Source organism: Syngnathus typhle, linkage group LG8 (assembly GCF_033458585.1).
Source record: "Syngnathus typhle isolate RoL2023-S1 ecotype Sweden linkage group LG8, RoL_Styp_1.0, whole genome shotgun sequence".
In the NCBI taxonomy this organism is placed as follows: Eukaryota; Metazoa; Chordata; class Actinopteri; order Syngnathiformes; family Syngnathidae; genus Syngnathus; species Syngnathus typhle.
In genome coordinates, this window is record NC_083745.1 from 12,112,004 (window position 1) to 12,130,252 (window position 18,249).

The 18,249-nt window shown below is 46.9% G+C and overlaps 1 protein-coding gene across 6 annotated transcripts; it reads right to left on the reverse strand.

The window, feature by feature from the left end:
* Positions 1–300: 300 nt before the first annotated feature.
* LOC133158052 (LIM domain-binding protein 3-like) lies at positions 301–17,762 on the reverse strand. Of its 6 annotated transcripts, XM_061284877.1 has the most exons (14): positions 17,421–17,740; positions 12,869–13,020; positions 11,379–11,445; positions 9,137–9,159; positions 6,163–6,348; positions 5,251–5,411; positions 4,759–4,804; positions 4,056–4,106; positions 3,405–3,616; positions 2,745–3,114; positions 2,449–2,629; positions 2,155–2,275; positions 1,959–2,074; positions 301–1,325 (listed from the first exon to the last, which is right to left on the reverse strand). In XM_061284877.1, the coding sequence occupies exons 1-14, from the start codon at positions 17,514–17,516 to the stop codon at positions 1,236–1,238; spliced, it is 1,872 nt and encodes a 623-aa protein (XP_061140861.1). In that variant the 5' UTR covers positions 17,517–17,740; the 3' UTR covers positions 301–1,235. The 6 variants fall into 6 exon arrangements, with proteins under 6 accessions (XP_061140861.1, XP_061140856.1, XP_061140860.1 ...); XM_061284872.1 differs by lacking the exons at positions 4,759–4,804; positions 5,251–5,411 and having other exon boundaries at positions 17,421–17,638; positions 17,703–17,762; XM_061284876.1 differs by lacking the exons at positions 4,759–4,804; positions 5,251–5,411 and adding an exon at positions 13,737–13,898 and having other exon boundaries at positions 17,421–17,739.
* Between the last annotated feature and the right edge of the window lie 487 nt (positions 17,763–18,249).

Here is an 18,249-nt window from a genome sequence, read left to right on the forward strand (position 1 = left end):
GGCCGCGCAGCAAAGTATCGCGTGCTTTTTAATTACCGACATACATTCTTTATCATCCACAAAAAACAACGTAGTGTTCAGAAGTTGCGACCTCTGTCACCATGTACTGTATTATATTGCCACCAAGTGGCAAAGGCACATCCACCAGTAGGAGCCACACTATCAACTGAAGTTAAAAATTGTTTAATTCTACATTCTGTTATGCAGTATGATGTTGTGACTCTTTTTTTGATGTAGAACATAAAATTCTGTTTTCATTTATTTTTTGTTAGAACAAAAAAAAAACTCGAGACATGGTGCTTGCAGCAAATGTTTGACTTTAATCCACTTTCTCGATGTGGTGGCATAAATGCAAAAAAAGTGAGACGACAAACAAGGGGTATGCGTACGCATTCATGAAAATCATCGAAAAACTGGACGGGTTTGACCGTCCATTCCGCTCTGGAACAGTTGGATGCTTGAAAAAAATGTTTTGTTCTTGTTCTGCACCTTTCATGGGGAACTTCATTCGGGCTTTGAAGCAAAGGGTAAATATGATAAAATACATCTATTAACTCATTCAACTGCTGAGCTCCTTTTATTTTCTCTACAAGCGAAAAACACAAAAACATCTTGAGCAGGCTTGTCGTATCCACTCAAAAATAATCCCTAAAATAAAGAAAGACAAACGCAAGGGAAATCCCAGATGCTTTAGATACAACAATCAAACTCATATTAGATTAAGTAAATCCCTTTTGATGAGCACCAAATCAAGGAGTGACACTTGAAAAATAAATAGGAGCAGTGATGTACAAATGTAGGAGAGGATGTCGTTGGTTGATTCTGGGTTATTCATAAGTAAGGACAATATATGTTGAGTTCAGGGGTCTGAGATAGTGTAGGAGAGCCCATGTTAGGTAGGCTGAGCAAACAAAAAAGACTGCTGCACTTCCACGTTTTTTTTTCAAACTGTGTTCAAGCATGTAGAACAATGATAGATTCAATGTTTGGTTTTCACTGTCTTCATGAAAAATCTAATGTTGAATTAATATTGTGAGTGCAAGAGTTTGAAAATTACTCATGCCAAAATGAAGCTGTCACAAAATCTAGTCAAAACTACCCGAAAGCAAAGTTCTTGTCAAAACCACCTGAAAGCAAATTGTTGTTTTTGCACACACATTTAAAAGTAGTGATCAGTAGTTGTGTGTGTGTGTGTGTGTGTGTGTGCATGTGCGTGCGTGTGTGTGTTTGCCAGGTTACACATTGATGGCATGAGCGTGCTTCTTGCACAGAGGTTTGTCTTTCTTGGAGTAGAAGGGTTGACCCTCCAGGTTCACGTGACACACCTGGAACGACAACAACAAAGTCACCCGACCTTTATACTGATGATGGCAAATGTTCAATGCACATCAAAGATGAAACGAGCTTTTTTGACCTTCTAACATTTTGTTGAAATTGGACCTGACTTGACAAACAAATTATTTCTTCCATGAAATTGTCATTATTTCCAACAGTCTATTCCTTATATCTCGGCTGCATTATTTTGACTGTGCATGCGTGTGTGGCCGACAGTTTTTTTGTTTTGTCCATTAAGACTTGACCAGCTCAGTGGCCTAGAGGTAGAGTGTCCGCCCTGAGACTGGAAGGTTGTGGGTTCAAACCCTGGCCGGGTCATACCAAAGACAATAAAAATGGGACCCATTGCCTTCCTGCTTGGCACTCAGCATTAAGGGTTGGAATTGGGGGGTTAGATCACCAAATGGTTCTCGAGCGCGGCACCGCTGCTGCTCACTGCTCCCCTCTCCCCCAGGCGATGGATTAAAATCACATGGGGATGGGTTAAATGCAGAGGACAAATTTCACCACACCCAGATGTCTGTGTGACGATCATTGGGATTTTAACTTTAACTTTAACTTCAGCCGCTTGGACTCCCGGTGGAGGTAAAGAGGGTATGGCGTTGCCTGAAAGCGTTTCTCACCGCACACACGAAGCAGGTGTCGTGCCAGGTGTGACCGAGAGCCTCGATGAATTTATCTCCAGCTTCTACCGGGAAGTCGCAGCCGTGACACTTGGTGCTGAACAGCGCCACGTAATCTGGGGGCGGAGCACAACGAGGGCCGTTGTTAACGACTCGCTCACGCCATTAAAGTACACGAGGAGTGTCGGCGGCCTACCTTTCTCGCAGTATGGCTCTCCGTCCTCCATGTGGAAAAGGCTGTTGCCGAAGGGTTTGCCGCAGGCAGCGCACACAAAGCAGGTCGTGTGCCACGTCTGCCTCAAAGCGTGCATCACTTCCTGCCAGGGCAGACAACAACAAGCAAACTACAACACCACCACCACATTCTTTTTGGTCAGAAATTGTTTTTTCCTTGACTGTGTGAAGTGGTCTGAAAGAGTGTAGGATAGTCAAGTAGTAAAGAGTAGAGACGTCCATGGTGACCGACCGGCTTGCGTGTTTCACACCTTACCCCCATAATCTTGATGCTGCAGCGGGCGCAGGTGGGGGCAAAGAACTCCTCGTAGCAGTTCTCACAGTAAACGCTGTTCTGCTCCTCCACGAAGCTGACGTCTGCCAGCGACATGTTGCAGTAGTGGCAGTTGAACTCCTCCGGGTGCCACGAGCGGCCCAGCGCCACCAGGAATGGACCCCTGCGACCGACACAGACCAGTTACCGACTCGGATGGGAAGGCAAAACCAGGCCGGTATGCCTCTCGAGGTGATGTGGGGAAAGGTCGAGATGGTGTTTGGCAGCGGATGGGTTACCTGATGATGCTGTTACAGGCTCCACACAAGGGCGTACGGCTGCTGGCGGCAAACCTCTCGGCCCGTTGCGCCACCCCCCTGGCTACAGGGGGGAAGGGGGCAGGGCTAGGAGTGACTGGGGCGGGGCCAGGGGCGGCCGCTGAGGCCTTTGGGATGAACTGGGGCGGCGGAGGCGCGGCCTGAGGCAGTGGAGGCGCCTTGATGACGGTAGTGGTGGTCTTGCTCGGGTCAAACTTATTGGCGAAGGAGCTGTCGGTTACCCAGGGGGGGCGGTTGCCACCCGCGTCACCTGCTGCCTGGGGTGGAACTGGGGCGGTGGGGTGGGGGTGAGCTTGGGGGATGTGTGGTGGCGGGTGAGCAGGTGGCGCAGCTGAAAGAGACAGGAAGCCTTAGTCAGGTGACCAACCTAAGATGGCAAATAACTTGTGACTATCATTCAACCACCAAATCAACTGATAAGCACTGTCGCGAGTTTCCACATAAAAAAAGACGTGCATTAATTGTGATGTCACAAAAGAGTTTCTCAGCTGCACACAAACTCCACTCGCCCAACATATTTCCTATTCGACTCATCCAGTTGTGACGGAACAAACCGCTGAAACGTCCTTATCGACAAACAGGGATGTCAACTTTCTTTTTACGACAAACTTGTTGGCTCACCAGGCTGCGACGGGTAGATGCAGGCCGTGCTGACCACCTTGGGAGGGGCGGAGCTGACAGGTATCTGAATGGAACTCTGCTGGGTGGGAGGGGCCTGCTGGTAGTGCTGTGGGGGCGAGGCTTGCGGCATGGGCGGGGCCTGCTGGTAATGCATAGTGAGCGAGCCTTGCTGGGCAGGGGGCAGGGCGGCGGGGGCCGGCTGGCCAAATTGACTGGGGAGGAAGCAAAAGAGGATGCAAATCAAGGCCTGAAAATGGTTGACAAATGAGAATGACAATGAAGGCATTAGTTGATGATGAAGATGAGCAAGGTTAGAGTTGTGGCCTTCTTGCGAGTGCTTTCAGTTTGCATTTGTGTTTGTCCTGTTCAGTAACATGCCAGGGCTCATTGTATTTTTTTTGCTCCATTTTCCTTTCATTTCCCCCTTAATTGGAGTCAAATGAAATTCCACACAGTTGAGTTAACCCGAATTTTGGCTCGATACCCAAAGCAAAAATAAAGTAATAGACCAAGCAAGTATCCACGGAAATAGCCCCCAGCCCCAGTTGGCCATTCAGACAGCAGTGGTGAAATGGGCGTGGAAGCTCAATGAAAGACCAGGATGGAGCGGTTGCCACAGCGGGCATTGACACAATCAGCCGGCGGCGGTACCTGGACACGGCCGCTTTGTGTTGGACGCCGGCAGGCGATTGATGCGTCAGGCTGCAAGTGAAGGACACAAAAAAAGTGCAAATGTCACCATCCGACACGTGTGGCCCAAAAAAGATTGCCGTGCAAGCTTTGGAGCAGTTGGCGAGAGAAAAGAACCCGCATTTGATGCCACAGTAGAAGGCAACACGTTCGCCTGGTAAAGACTGCAAGAAATGTGATTTATGCAAAAGCACACAAGAAAGGCTCAACCTGAGTCTGCTTCACTCTCAAAGGTGTCAAGAATACACATCAAGATGCACGTATGTCAACAGTTTGTGGGGAAAGAACAAGAAGAATAAAACTGCACTTGAACTCACCCGACAGCAAGAATGTGAGTACAGTAATAATGAAGAATCACGTACACACACAAAAGAGTGAGTCTTAGTATCGTGGGTCACTATTCAAATGCTGCTGTTGCTATGACGACAGAACAACCTGGACCGCTTTCGAAAGCTGGACCTCCAAGTGATGCTTTCCTTGCCAAATACACCTGGACACTTTATTAGGTACAACCAAGACTAAGGCAATGAAATAACTTGGTGTTTGTGACAGGTTGGTGGGCAGGTGGTGAGGGTGGAGGTGAGCTGAGGTAAGGTGGGCAGGGCGGGGCAGGGCAGGGTTGAACGTCCTGTGCAGGTTCTGAAGTGTGAGTGACTCAGCCTACCTGCTCTTTGTCAACACCTCAACATCCGCTTCCCCATCCTCCATTACTGTGAGACACAAACAAAATGGACGATGTGGAGTTAGCGATGCAAAGCATGTCCCGTTGGCCGCAAAGCAAGTAGTCCACCGAGCATTTACATCACAGGTGTCAAACTCAAGGCCCAGGGGCCAGATACGGCCCGCCACATCATTTTATGTGGCCCGTGGACAAATTGGGCATCAAATTCATGTGTCATTACTAAAATTGCAAATTGTCTTCACTTTTAAAAATCATCTTTTTCAAATAGTTGAAGAGTCTTCAGTCAGTTTGTTTTGTATCTTATACTGTTTAGAATACGAGGCGTTCATACATTTATTCGGGTTGACATAATGGACCTCCAAAGGAAACTATGACTACGATGCGGCCCATGACAAAAATGAGTTTGACACCCCTGATTCACATGATCGAGTCTACTGGAATATCTAAACAACACGGTGGTGGCCGTTTTCTCACCACACTGCGTTCCCGTTCCCATCATGTGGGCGAGCGTCTGGAAGCTTTTGGACTGGGTGCTGGCCTGGCGACGGCGTCCTCGCTCGTCCTCATCTTCCTGTGCGCTTTGGACCGCCTGGTAGACGGGCGAGGCGCTGTCCACCAGACGCTCTGGAAATGGACTGGGACCGGACACAGGGGGGACGCCACCACCACCAATCCACCCACCCGCATAAGACCCCGACAACAAGTCAGCTCAGAGCTTTCTTTTGGGGTACTTTTTGGGTGACGAAACCAAATAAAAAAGTGGCTTTGGAATGAATTAAAGTCATAGTGGGGGGAAAAAGAATGCACAACAATGGTACACAAAGAAAAAGAAAAACATGCCTGTGCTCAACACAGAAGATAAAGAAGTTCAGAACATTTGCGTATCATGATTGTCACTTTCAATCTGAGTGATGAAGGCTGATGACTGTCAGAGGACGAGCGCAGTTTTCACTGGAGAATTCTTGTCATTTCGGACACAGCAATATTTTCATGGCAGACAATAGCACAATGCAGCACTTGACACCATTTTCTCATTTGCCCCCAACCGCAACAACGCCCTCACCGGAGAGACAAGAGAGAGGAGAAGGAAAGCCAAAAATGCTTGCGCTTTCTAACAGCAGGGACCAAGTCAAGTGTGACGGGCGTGTCATCATTTACAAACAATTTGCTCCACTCCCAAGGCGATGACTGACTCCGACATTCCCGCAGAGTGAGATGATGCTTCCTGCAGTCTTTGAATGCGTTGCCATGCATTCACTCATTTCCTCCTCTCTAATCTGGGATTTTAGATTTTAGATTTTTTGAAAATTCCATGAAAAATGTATTTGTAGTGACTAGAGAGAGGAGATGGGTAAAGGAAGAAGCAGCTGGGCAGGGGGGTCTCACCCGGTCTGGTCTCCTTTGGTCATGGTCTGCCCGGCGATGGCGTCCATGATGGCGTCCTGCGAGTACATGCTGATGGGCGTGTTGTACTGGGCGTGGATGATGGTGGCCTTGCCTCCCGGGCCCGTCACCTCGATGGCCTTGTGGCTAGCCGTGCCGGCCTGCTTCACCACCGCGCCGCCGACGGCGCTGAGAGGTGAGGACGGCGTACGGTTGAAAAGAGGTGCGGGTCTTTCGACCGTATGATGTCATCATTCACGCAATGCAAAGTCAGGCATGATGACCGCTCACGCCTGAATAAAATACCCTCGCATGCACTTCAGCAACCCTCTCTTACTCAGACACACACACGCGAGCACGCACACACTCACGCACACACACAACTGCACAACAAAAATGGCAGTTTAATGGTCAGATTTTGTCAGTAGTGTGTGAAAACTGCTCTCATGCAACTTCCATGAGAGCATTTTCTGTCACATGTGAGACAGTGTTTGGCAGAGTAGATTTCAGGTGCAAATCGGCTGTGTCAGAGGACAATTTGAAAGTGTGTCAGCAGTGAGTGCGAGAGCGTTTGCGCAGCTTGCGAGAGGTAATTCTAAATTCTGTGCCTGACAACCCCTCACAAGCACAGAACCTGTCATCTGGGATCGACCTGCTTCCGCCAATCAAATGTCAGCGCTAGCACTGCATGACCTTTGCCGTCACGGCGAGCGTCAGACAAGCCGGCGCCGACCACCAACCAACACGGCAATCCAACGCAACACAGCAAACCAAAGCAACGCATACACCGTTGCTACTTTAGCCGTGAATGCACCTTCATTTGGCAGCTTCGCTTGATTAGTTTCATACACACACACGCACGCGCGCACGCACACACACACACACACAGACCCACTCACACAGACACACACACACACCAAGCCAGTTGTATCATTTGAAATGTCAATATGGCCTTTAAAGATCAAATGCGGAAAATAAGACAGCCCGAAGAGATTGTGACCGATTGTGTCCCCTTGCGCGACGCTAAGCTAACTTTAACATCCGCATCTGCATTGGACTCTAAGCCGTTTCCTTTTGCTCTGTCTTTTTTTTCCAGCGCACATTGTCTGATCTGTAATCTGTCAATCAGTTAATGGTCCAAAATAATTATATCACCTCACTTTCAGGCTCAGCTGGCCCAAAGTAACCAGGAACCATTCACATATTATGGTCCTCAGGAAAAAAAAAAGCCAACATTTGGGGACAGTGTTATCAAAAGTTGTCAACTAACTTGATAATGCACGACAGCTCTGTCCTAGACGATATCATTACTTCCCTGGATTTCAAGCAGATTTGTGTTGCTGCTTTCATTGACCTGACTTTGACTCAGTCATCCATTCCATCCTCCTGCAGAGGCTCTGTCATCACACGCATGTGATTGGTTTGCCAGCTACCTAAATAATAGACTCCAGTAAATTAAATTGGAAAATATTCTTTCTGACCCTCTCACCATCTCCAAAGGGGTTCCTCACGGCTCGATCCTAGGCCCATTGTGTCACATGCTGGCATCACCTGCGACACGACCACGCCTCTCCTCGGGGTTTCACCCTCAGTCCAATAGGCAAGTGGAGCGCCTGAACCAGGAACTGGGCAGGTCCCTCCGATGCATATCCGCCGGGGACCAGCGCAGGTGGGTCCAACAGCTTCCCTGGGTAGAGTATGCTCACAATTCCCTCCCCAGCTCGGCCACGGGGCTTTCGCCTTTCCACTGTGTTTTTGGGTACCAGCCACCCTTGTTCGCCCACCAGGAGCATGGTGCAGCGTGCCCGTCGGCCCTGGCTTGTGTCCGCCGTTGTCATCGAGCCTGGGCGAGGGCCCGGATCACTCTTCTCCGCTCAGTTTCAGGCTACGCCCGCCAGGCGAACAAGCGCCGGATGCCGGCTCCGGAGTACAGAGTGGGGCTGCGTGTGTGGCTCTCGACGCGGGATTTGCCGCTGCGAGCGGGATCCGGCAAGCTGGCGCCCCGCTTTGTTGGACCGTTCCCTATTCAGAAGGTCATTGGCCCATCCGTCGTCCGTCTTCTCCTTCTAGAGTCCATGAAGGTTCACCCCACGTTCCATGTGTGGCCCATCTTTGAGAGCACGTCGAGGCCGGCGTCCGTCCCGCCGCCCCAGCACATCAAAGGGGGTCCGGCTTACGCCGTCCGCTCCTTGCCTCCACGGCGGCGCGGTCGTGGCCTCCAGTACCTCGTGGACTGGGAGGGTTATGACAACGCGCACCGATCCTGGGTGCCGAGCCGCTGGATACTCGACCATTCGCTCATCTCGGAGTTCCATCGCTGTCATCCGGACCAACCGGGTCCACGGCGCGGACGTCCGAGGAGGGACGAGGGGACTAGGGGAGAGGTCCAGTAATCTTATTAAATCTACCATACCCAAAGTACGTACAGTTTTCGGTCGAAACTCCTTCCATTTCTCTGCAGCTTATGATTGGAATACTATGCAAAATACCCTTAGATTCACTGTCATCACATCATTTACAGTTTCCAAACAAAAATTGCAACAAGTTTTAACCGACTCTTGCAGCTGTTAGTTTAAATATGTTGTTATATTGTATAGTTTTATTGTTCTTGGTTGTTGTTCTTTATTTTTGATTGTGTATGTATATAACCTTGTTTTATGTGTTTATTTTTTAGCACTCCATCCCCAACCCTCCTCAAAGAGCCATTGTTCTTTGGGTCAGGCCGCAGTTGTAAATAAGAACTTGTTCTTAATTGTTTGCCTGGGTAAATAAAGGTTAAATAATTTCAAAAAAATAACAAAATGAGGTCACCTGTTAGTAGCACCATATCACTGCAAATTAACAAAACTCAACCAGCCCAGTTCAGCAGCTCCTTCCTGGCGACACATGCCATGCAACGTTAAAGTCGGCGCTGCCATGACAACATAAACACACACACACACTTGATACTTGATGCGCTCGGCACGATGATACTAACTTGGGAACAGAGGGACTGAAAACCTGGTTTTGGCCATGGGCAGAGGAGGAAAGCGGCCAGCCAATGTGAGGACGATGAAGAGAGAGAACATTAGTCACATGACATCACTTTCAGTTTGTGGGAAGAGGAGGATGACGAGGGGGTTCCAGTAAGTGATCTTACGGAGGAGAAAGGTGAGTGACCTCATGCGAAATTGCGCTATTTGCTGCTTCTCTGCAAGAGTGCCCAACAAACCCGAATGACTGAAAGGGCTCCACACAGATATGAGAAGGTTCTACTTTTAATTAGCGGCATTGGTTCAAAACTCCAAACAGAAGCAGCTCAAAATGTTGCTATTCATTCCTTGCATCCGGCTTGTGGACAAACACAACGAATGAGCCTGAAACTCGGCCCTGGTAGGGCTTGAAAAGGTTGGACTGAAGTCAAGCGACAAGGAGGGCTCATCAATCAAGCCTTTGGTCAAATGTCTTGCGTGTCCAAGGGAGCGAGCCGGCAACCGGCTGCTCCCAGCCAAAGGCATGCTGGGCAACGGAGTCGGAGCTCTGTTGCACAATGTCTTCACTAGCGCTCGCCTCCAAACAGTCAACAGGGGACACCCTCGCTCCGAAAGCGGGCTGAGCAAACTGATCACAAATTCTTTCTGTCTCATCTTGGAATCTAAATTCTTTCGTCCAGTCAACAGTCTTGTTATATTAGTGGCCTTTTTTCCCTAAAGGTGATTAATCAAAATTTATTTCTTTCTTAGGCTCTTTAATTAAATAAATTAATAGTATTAATATAATACGAAAATGCCGGTCCAATAAGTTTTTTAAATGAATTGGTATTGATTGAATTCTTTGCAAATAATGAATTGAACAAGGATACTATCCATCCACCCATCAATCATCCCGCTTATCCGGGGGAGGGGCATTCCCAGGAGACAATGTCATGTCCTGGGGTCTCTCTAATTTTCCTCCCACGAGCCTTGACGGACAGCCTCCCATACAGCCTGTGTCCTCCGGCGGGTTTGAGGGTTGCCGCCACAACCGAGCAGCTTACAGCTGCAGCTCCGGTCGGCCGCCTCAACGATGGAGGCAAGGAACACTCAAGACTCAATGCCCTGGGATGGGCTCCAGAGTACGGGCGAACCTCGTGAGCATAAGCGCTTCAGGAAATGGATGGGTGGATGAAATGAACCATTTTACAAATATATTTTCTTTTTTTCCAATCCTGTGTCCATATGTCAAATCAAAAGTGGAAGTTGAGCACCAAGATTTGCCCACCCTGCTTTCATTTTGACAGCAAATGTTCTGAAGCTCTTGCTTTTTGCCTTCACTGCCATGTTTGAATGATTTTGTTGTTACTGTAACCCCCCCCCCCCCCTCCATTCTGGCTACGTACCCCGCGGGGAGGCCTGCCTGAATGGCCGCCATCTCCCTCAGAGTTTCCTCTGAGTACAGGCCGACGGGCGAATTATACTGCTTCCTGTGGGCGGGGCTGCCAGCCGATTGGGCGGGCCCCGGTGAGCCGCCGCAGACTGGCGGGCGACCGTTCACCTGAGACCACGGCCAGGGAGGAGATGAGCAGAAGAGGTCCATCGATTAAATTCTGTTTTAAACTATGTTTGAAGTTACCACTAGGGAGAAGCATCAGGTTGTGCGACAGAAAAAATAAGTGACCCTGGGCGTCCGCAAATATTTTGCAACTCATCTCATTCTGATGTCTGCTGGTTTGAAAAAGTGCATATCGCCCTATTGGAACAGGCGTATCAATTAAGCACCAATACGACGTCACTTTATGAATCAATTTTGACAGGAATAAATTATTTTTGAAAAATATTGTTTTTGGAAAATAAGCCCCCCCACCCCAGAATAAAAGGCACAATACGAGGATTAAAAAAAATTGGAAATTCACTTGGTAAGTCTGTCTTCCAAAATTCTTAAATTTGTACTTGAATATTATTACCGGTTAGCTTTGAAAAATACTACTTCATTATAACGACTCCTCATTTAAATCGTAAAATGACAAATTCTTCTCTTTCGATTCCGAAAACATTTACAATGAGCTCGTTGGGATGAAGAAGGGGAAACATGCGACCCAGAAGGGGTTCTGGGAGCCCCAAAGTTTGAGAAGCTCTGTATGAGGATTATTGCCAAATTCATTTTGATGTTGTAAGTCTCGTTTTGACAATGTTGTCTGCTTTGGGAGGCAAAAAGTCCCATTTGAGGGCAAGACAATTGTGATGCGCTGTGGGAAAGCTCACCTGCTGGTGAGGGATTATTGGAACACTGGCGTCGATTCTTGGCGTTGGCATAACAGGACGCTTCGCCCTTTACAGAGAGGGACAAATGTTCATTTGACATGCTGCAAATGCTAAACGTCATGCTACAATGTGACAATACAAATTCATGACTTCATTTGCTCCCTCCTACCCCTCCCTCTTGGTTGTTGCTCGAAATGATTGAGCCGATTTTGTCACTGTTGGCCACGCATGTTCTCCACAGTCGCAAGTCACTTGTTTGATTTTTGAGGGGCCAACAAACATCTTCATCTCCACATGCCCGCAACGCTCTTGCTGCGGGAGGTCAAAATCCATCATCGTTGCGTCTTATCTGCATCACCCGCAGCGCTGGTGCTCAGTTATGAGACAGCGCTCAGCGTGCACCGGCCGATATTCATTTCCTCAGTCAACTTATCAGATCTTATCTGTTGGGGGAAAAAAAACCAAATCTTTGGGGCAACGAGGGGCCTACGTCTACATCCGTGCTCCTGCCCTCTTGAAGGAGCAGTTATTAATTATATGCACACACACAAAAAAAACCAGAGTCTCCACAAGAGACATCAATCTTAACACAGCTTCCCTCAACATCCAATGCAACATTTTCGGCTCATATACGTCCTTTGGGTACCCCACCTTGTTTTCCTTTTTTTTTAATAAACGTTACGTACAGAGAGTCGAAGGTTCCCAACATAGTGCAACATCGGGCACAATGCCTTTGGCAACTGACTTTGTTATCGATCGCCTTCCACCGCTCCTTTCTCATCATAAGCAAAGTGAAAATGTGAAAATAATTCCACTCATGTTTCTTAGTCACAGGTTGCTTTCTTTGAAAATGTTTGCCAGGGAGGCCACAAAAGTGGCTCGATATAGCGAGCAAATTGCTTTTGGAAGCGCTTTACTCTAGTGGGTGAGTCATGTGACGTCTTTTCCCCCAGGATCAACTTCCAGGCATACACAGAGACAACATCTTCATATCTGCTCACATCTTTGGGCTGTATATTACTACCATATTATTACTTTTCTTCTTCAAATAATATTCGGTGGAAATGAAAAGCGAGCTGTTTGAGAAATATTTCAAGAGTCAAACAGCTTTAGTTCAAAACGTTTGGTGGAAGCATTTTTTTTTTTAATACTGCCACAATGTGTAGGCACAGTATTTTTTGTGTTTTATATGAATTTGGGCGAGATCCGTTGAAAAACATATTGTATTGGACGAGTACAGTCATCGATGGCCCAGAAAAATAAATAAACGGCTGGATTCTGCGGGTAAAACGGTCCCTCTCTATGATAATTGGTGGCACACCCAGAGGTTTTGTTTTTTGGAGAGGGAGGCTATTTGCGCCTGGGTTCGGGCCCTGTGACTGTACGTTGCGTCTCTGTGTGATGGCGATATGGCGCTTCGCCAGGTTTCATTTCAAAGGCACAGGCAGGTAAACACAAGACGTGTGGACAGGCGGACCGTTCGCACTTACTTGGTCATGGTGAGTGCCAGATTGTAGTTGGCCATCTTGATCTTGTTCTGGGCCTCCAGGTGGGTCATACCCTCGGTGCTCACACCGTCAATGGCCATGATGACGTCGCCCTGGACCAGGTTGGCGTGTGCCGCCTTGCTACCCGGCGTGATCTGGAGGAGGCAAACATGAATCGGTAAGCATCGCTTAAGATCTAGAGAAGAGAGCGTCCAGGTGTGAGTTGTGGTCAACAGCTGTGATCTTATTGTTTTCGCTTGAGATGAGGCAGACAAAGTGGCTGGGGAGAGGCAATTCTGGGATTCCCTCAATTTGGATAAGCGCTTGAGAATGTGTGGATGATCCTAAAGACTGTATTGTATACAGCAAATGACCCAAATGATGTCACAAAATCTGTGTGGAACGTCAAAGGTTCAGCTGCTGGTGCTTGGAGCCGATTGAGTGTTTCTGAGTAGACTAAAAATATCTGTAATATCTGTGGAGGTTAGCTTGACCATCTTAAAGTAACGACCCTGTGCACTTCTAAGAGTAGATGCTAACAGAGGAGCTAACACGTGTGTGTTGGCGGACCTTCAGTAGCTAAAAACAGCATTGTGCCTGTCAACAGTTGCACTATAACAGCAATGCTGAGCAGAGGAAGCTGTTCAGCCCTTGAGAATTCTCGATTCGGGTCCAGTACCGGCAAAAATTAAAGCTGCTATTATGTAGAAATGTTGCAAGGCAAACTAATACCAAAAAATTGTTAGGCAAAAATTGAGCTTTGTAGATTTAAGTAAACGGGAGCTATGCGCATTTCAAATATACAAATGGTCATATTTGAAATATTGATGTCTTGGCTTTAAATCTCAACTTAAAACTCGCCCAGCCTCACCTTCTGACGTCTGAATTTTGGAGTCCTTAACTGGCACTTCCATCTGTTAGTTCATCAAATGGACCCTGATCCAACACTGCACACCATCTACACCAGGGGTGTCAAACTCATTTTTTTCCTCAGGCTGTATCGTAGTCAGTTTCTGTCGGAGGACCTATGTGACTGTCAACCCAAATAAATGTAAGAACACCTCATAATATACAGGACTGTCTCAGAAAATTAGAATATTAGTAGAAAACGTTCTTTATTTTCTGTAATATAATTAAAAAAAACAAAAACGTCATACATTCTGGATTCGTTACTAATCAACTGAAATATTGCAAGCCTTTCATTATTTTAATATTGCTGATTATGGCTTATAGCTTAAGAAAACTCAAATATCCTATCTCAAAAAATTAGAACATTTGCTCAGACCAAGTGAAAAAGAAAAAGATTTATAACAGCAAAACAAAATCAAACATTTGAACATGTCCATTGGCTCCCCAAATCATCGCTGACTGTTGGAACTTCACACTGGATTTCAAGCAACTTGGATTTTGCTTCTCTCCAGCCTTTCCCCAGACCCCGGCACCTTGACTTCCAAATGAAACACAAAACTTGCTTTCGTCTGAAAAGAGGACTTTGGACCACTCTGGAACTGTCCAGTGCTTCTTTTCCATAGCTCAAGTCAGACGCTTCTTCCGTTGTCTTGAGTTCAGAAGCGGACACGTCTGTGAACAGTGGCTTTTGATACCTGGACTCCAACTTCAGTTCACTGTCTTTGAAGCTCCCCCAAATTCTGGAAGCGACTCTTCTTCACAATGCTGTTAAGGCTGCGGTCATCTCTCTTGGTTGTGCAGCGTTTCCTGCCACATTTCCCCCTTCCAACAGACTTTTTGTGGATGTGCTTTGAAACTGCACTCTGTGAACAGCTTGCTCTTTGAGAAATTTCTTTTTGTGTCTTACCCTCCTGATGGAGGGTGTCAGTGATGGTCCTCTGGACAGCAGTCAGATCAGTAGTCTTCCCCAGACTTGTGATTTAGTTTACTGAACCAAGCTAAGTGTTTTTCAAGGCTCAGGAAGCCCTTGCAGGTGTTTCGAGTTAATTGGACCATTCAAGTGATTGGTTGAATACCCTACTAGTATACTTTTTCATGGTATTCTAATATCTTGAGATAGGATATTTGAGTTTTCTTAAGCTGTATGCCATAATCAACAATAATAAAATAATAAAAGGCTTGCAATATTTCAGTTGATTTGTAATGAATCCAGAATGTATGACATTTTTGGTTTTTTTAATTGGATTACAGAAAATAAAGAACTTTATCACAATATTCAATATTCTGAGACAGTCCTGTATATAGTATAAGCTACAAAACAAAATGACAACTCATTTTCTAATCAGACTAGCAAAAACTGGTCCCCAAAAAAATATTTAGAAGTGAAGAAAATTTGCAACTTTAGTAATTTGATGCATGATTTGTTTTCGTGGGCCACATAAAATGACGTGGCATCTCCACATCTGGTCCCCGGGCCTTGAGTTTAACACCTGTGACCTACACTATCATGAGATGTGGTGAAGGTAGTCCACTCTGCATCTAACGCATCCTGATTAGAAAAGAAGTTGAGCATTTTTTGCAAAACGGGCACATGACGCCGTGCACTTGTGGAACGCTGAAGACCACGACACCGGTGCAACGTCTAGATTCTGTTGTCTAGAGTCTAGACCATCGAGACCAACCGACGCTTGGCGCTGAGAGTGAATTCGGATGGTTATATCAAAGCACCGAATTGTGAGACCCCAGAACTTTCTTATGCATCCAAATGCATCTCTGGAGCAGCTTTAACGTGGCAGACTACATTTGATTCTGAATATGATTTGACTTGGGGAATGTTGCGGTCAGCTTCTGGCATGCAGCACTTCATCCTCACAAAAGAATCAGAAGTTGAGAACATCAGAGAGAGAGAAGTTGTTCAAACGTCAAGAACGTTCTCTTTTGCTTCAGGTGTTCAAAATAGAGTAGTGATCTTAAGTCAGTCGTTATCAACCGAGGAGGGAATGCATGCTCTGCAGAGGATGATGAGAGCGTCCGACACCAATCGTGGATGATTGAGTGGTACAGATTTGTTCTGTGTATTTGGCGTAGGCAGTTGCGAGGCGACATCATAGCGAACCATAAGACCCCTGACAGTCCAGGGGTGTCAAACTTGTTTCTTTTGCGGGCCGCATTGTAGTCATAGCTTCTTTCGGAGGGCCATTATGACTGTCAACCCAAATAAATGTATAAACACCTCATATTATATCCAGTAAAAGCTACGAAACAAACGGACAAATCACTCATTTTCAAATCAGACGAGTAAAAACTGGTCAAATATAAAAAAAAAAGATGTTATAAGTGAAGACAACTTGTAATTTTAGTAATGAGACACGAATTTGATGCACAATTTGTCTTTGCGGGCCACATAAAATGATGTGGTGGGCCGTATCTGCCCCCCGGGCCTTGAGTTTGACACCTGTGCCTGACACACTTGAAATCGTACACCCACCCACGTTACCACGCGTACATTAAACGTCTGTTGGCATCGCCACAGTTAGGAGTACCAGACTCTTTTTATCGCACACCTCACACGTGTGCACCATATGCGTGTGTGTGTTCTATTAGGGGTGGCTTTACACACTTCACCCCAACCGGATGCAACACACACTCATATCCCCCGCTGTAGCAGCTTGTAATGTTGCACACCTGCATACACGAGCAGTTTGTTGTATGTTGTAACACATCTCCGTATGTTGAAAAGTCAAAATTGCCAGATGAGCAGAGCATTGCGCTCAGGGCTTTCGACTTCGTCTATTCCGAGCGCACGTAAAACCAACACCGCTTCCACTTTTAGGCCTGCGCGGATCCGCTTTCGGCTTCCCTGGATAAATGCTGGCAGCTGCCACGGCCCCCCTGCCCCCCCCCCTTGACACACACACACCCAGCCCCAGAGACACACACACACAGTACCCCACCCAGACAACTCACTTGTGTCCCCAAAAGACTTCTGTCCTCAGGGCCCCATGTGGCAAGTAATGAGCAAGCATTTTTTTTATCTCATCCTGTGTACGTTGTGAGCACTCACAAAGGGTGGGACAGAACCAATAAGAACCAACCACGGTTTATTGAACACTGAACAGAGCCAATCTGAGTTGATTCCCAAGAAGTCTTTGCACTCGGACTGCAACTCATTAGTTCAATCATAGCTTAATTCCCAATCAAATCATGAATTGAATTTCCCCGTTTCCTTCTTTAAAAACAAGAAATGATTTCAAATTGCCAGTACAGGCAAAGCAATAACCTAAACTGATTCAGTTATTAGCTTGGTCTGCAAAATCTGCAAAAATGTTGATCTTTCCTTGCCAGGTTACCCCTACAGAGAAGCTTCTTCTTATTCCTCCAAGATACCCAAATATTACCTGTTCTCCGCAGAGGATAAAGAATACATGCCAGTTCTCTGTGTTTTATTCTTGCTCCTTGTTGTGATGTGAGCTGAGTTACCGGCACCGTACAGCGCGCACATCTCAAGGTGAGAATTCAGCCAAACAATGGCTGGCATCTCTAAAACCTCGTCTGAAGGGTCACTCACTGCGCTGGACTGGGCCATTAAAGCTCTTTCTGATTGTGAATCACATGAAGATGTACAAGAAGGTGAGCGTCATCTTACCCGGGAGATGGTGAGCGGCATGTTGAAGTCCTTGCCTCCCTGCAGCCGGAAGCCCCAAGGTCCCGGGCCGGGCAGCGACACCGTGTATGAGCTCATGTTCCAAGCTGGGGAATGTTCCCTTTTCTTAAAAATAAGGTAACAGCTTTTTCTTGTTGTTGTCTTGGCTCAGTGGTCTGAAACGGCCAGAGCGGGCGGACGCGAGGGCGGGCCAGGGGCCTCTGAGAGCACAAGAAGAAGATGTGAACACAACAAAAAAGTGTGAGGAAGTCGAGGAGGACTCGCCTGGTCGGACGGGTTGAAGTGACAGGCTAAGAATAGACACAGATAGTCGGTAGGCATTGTGCGGCATGGGGGGGTAACGGGGGGGGCTGACTTATATGGCAAGAAAGGGGACACCGGTTATGGCATGCTCGCCGTGATTCAGCTGCGCTAATATAGACCTGCTTGGTTCTTGTAGAGGCCACCCATCCAGACCCCTACAGGGTCTCCCTACAGTGGACGAGGCTGTCAATAATTTAACACCAAAAAGGTCATGCGTGAAGAGAATGGGCGTCATTACGGAAATGTCACACGGCCTATTAATGAGGGGTCGCCAGTCATAAAGCGGCAAAATAATCTTGAGTACAAAGAGATTGACAGATTGTCATTGACAGCACTCCCGTTTTTTTGTTTCATTATGAACTTCAAATTCAGTACTCCTGAGTAGATGTTATTCCCTTTGTCAGAAATGAAGGAAAAGTCATCCTCTTAAATGACCAGTCATTGTTTTATTAGAAATTTGGTGAATCAAAAGGACCACTGATATCGGTTACTTGGTATCTATCGTGTT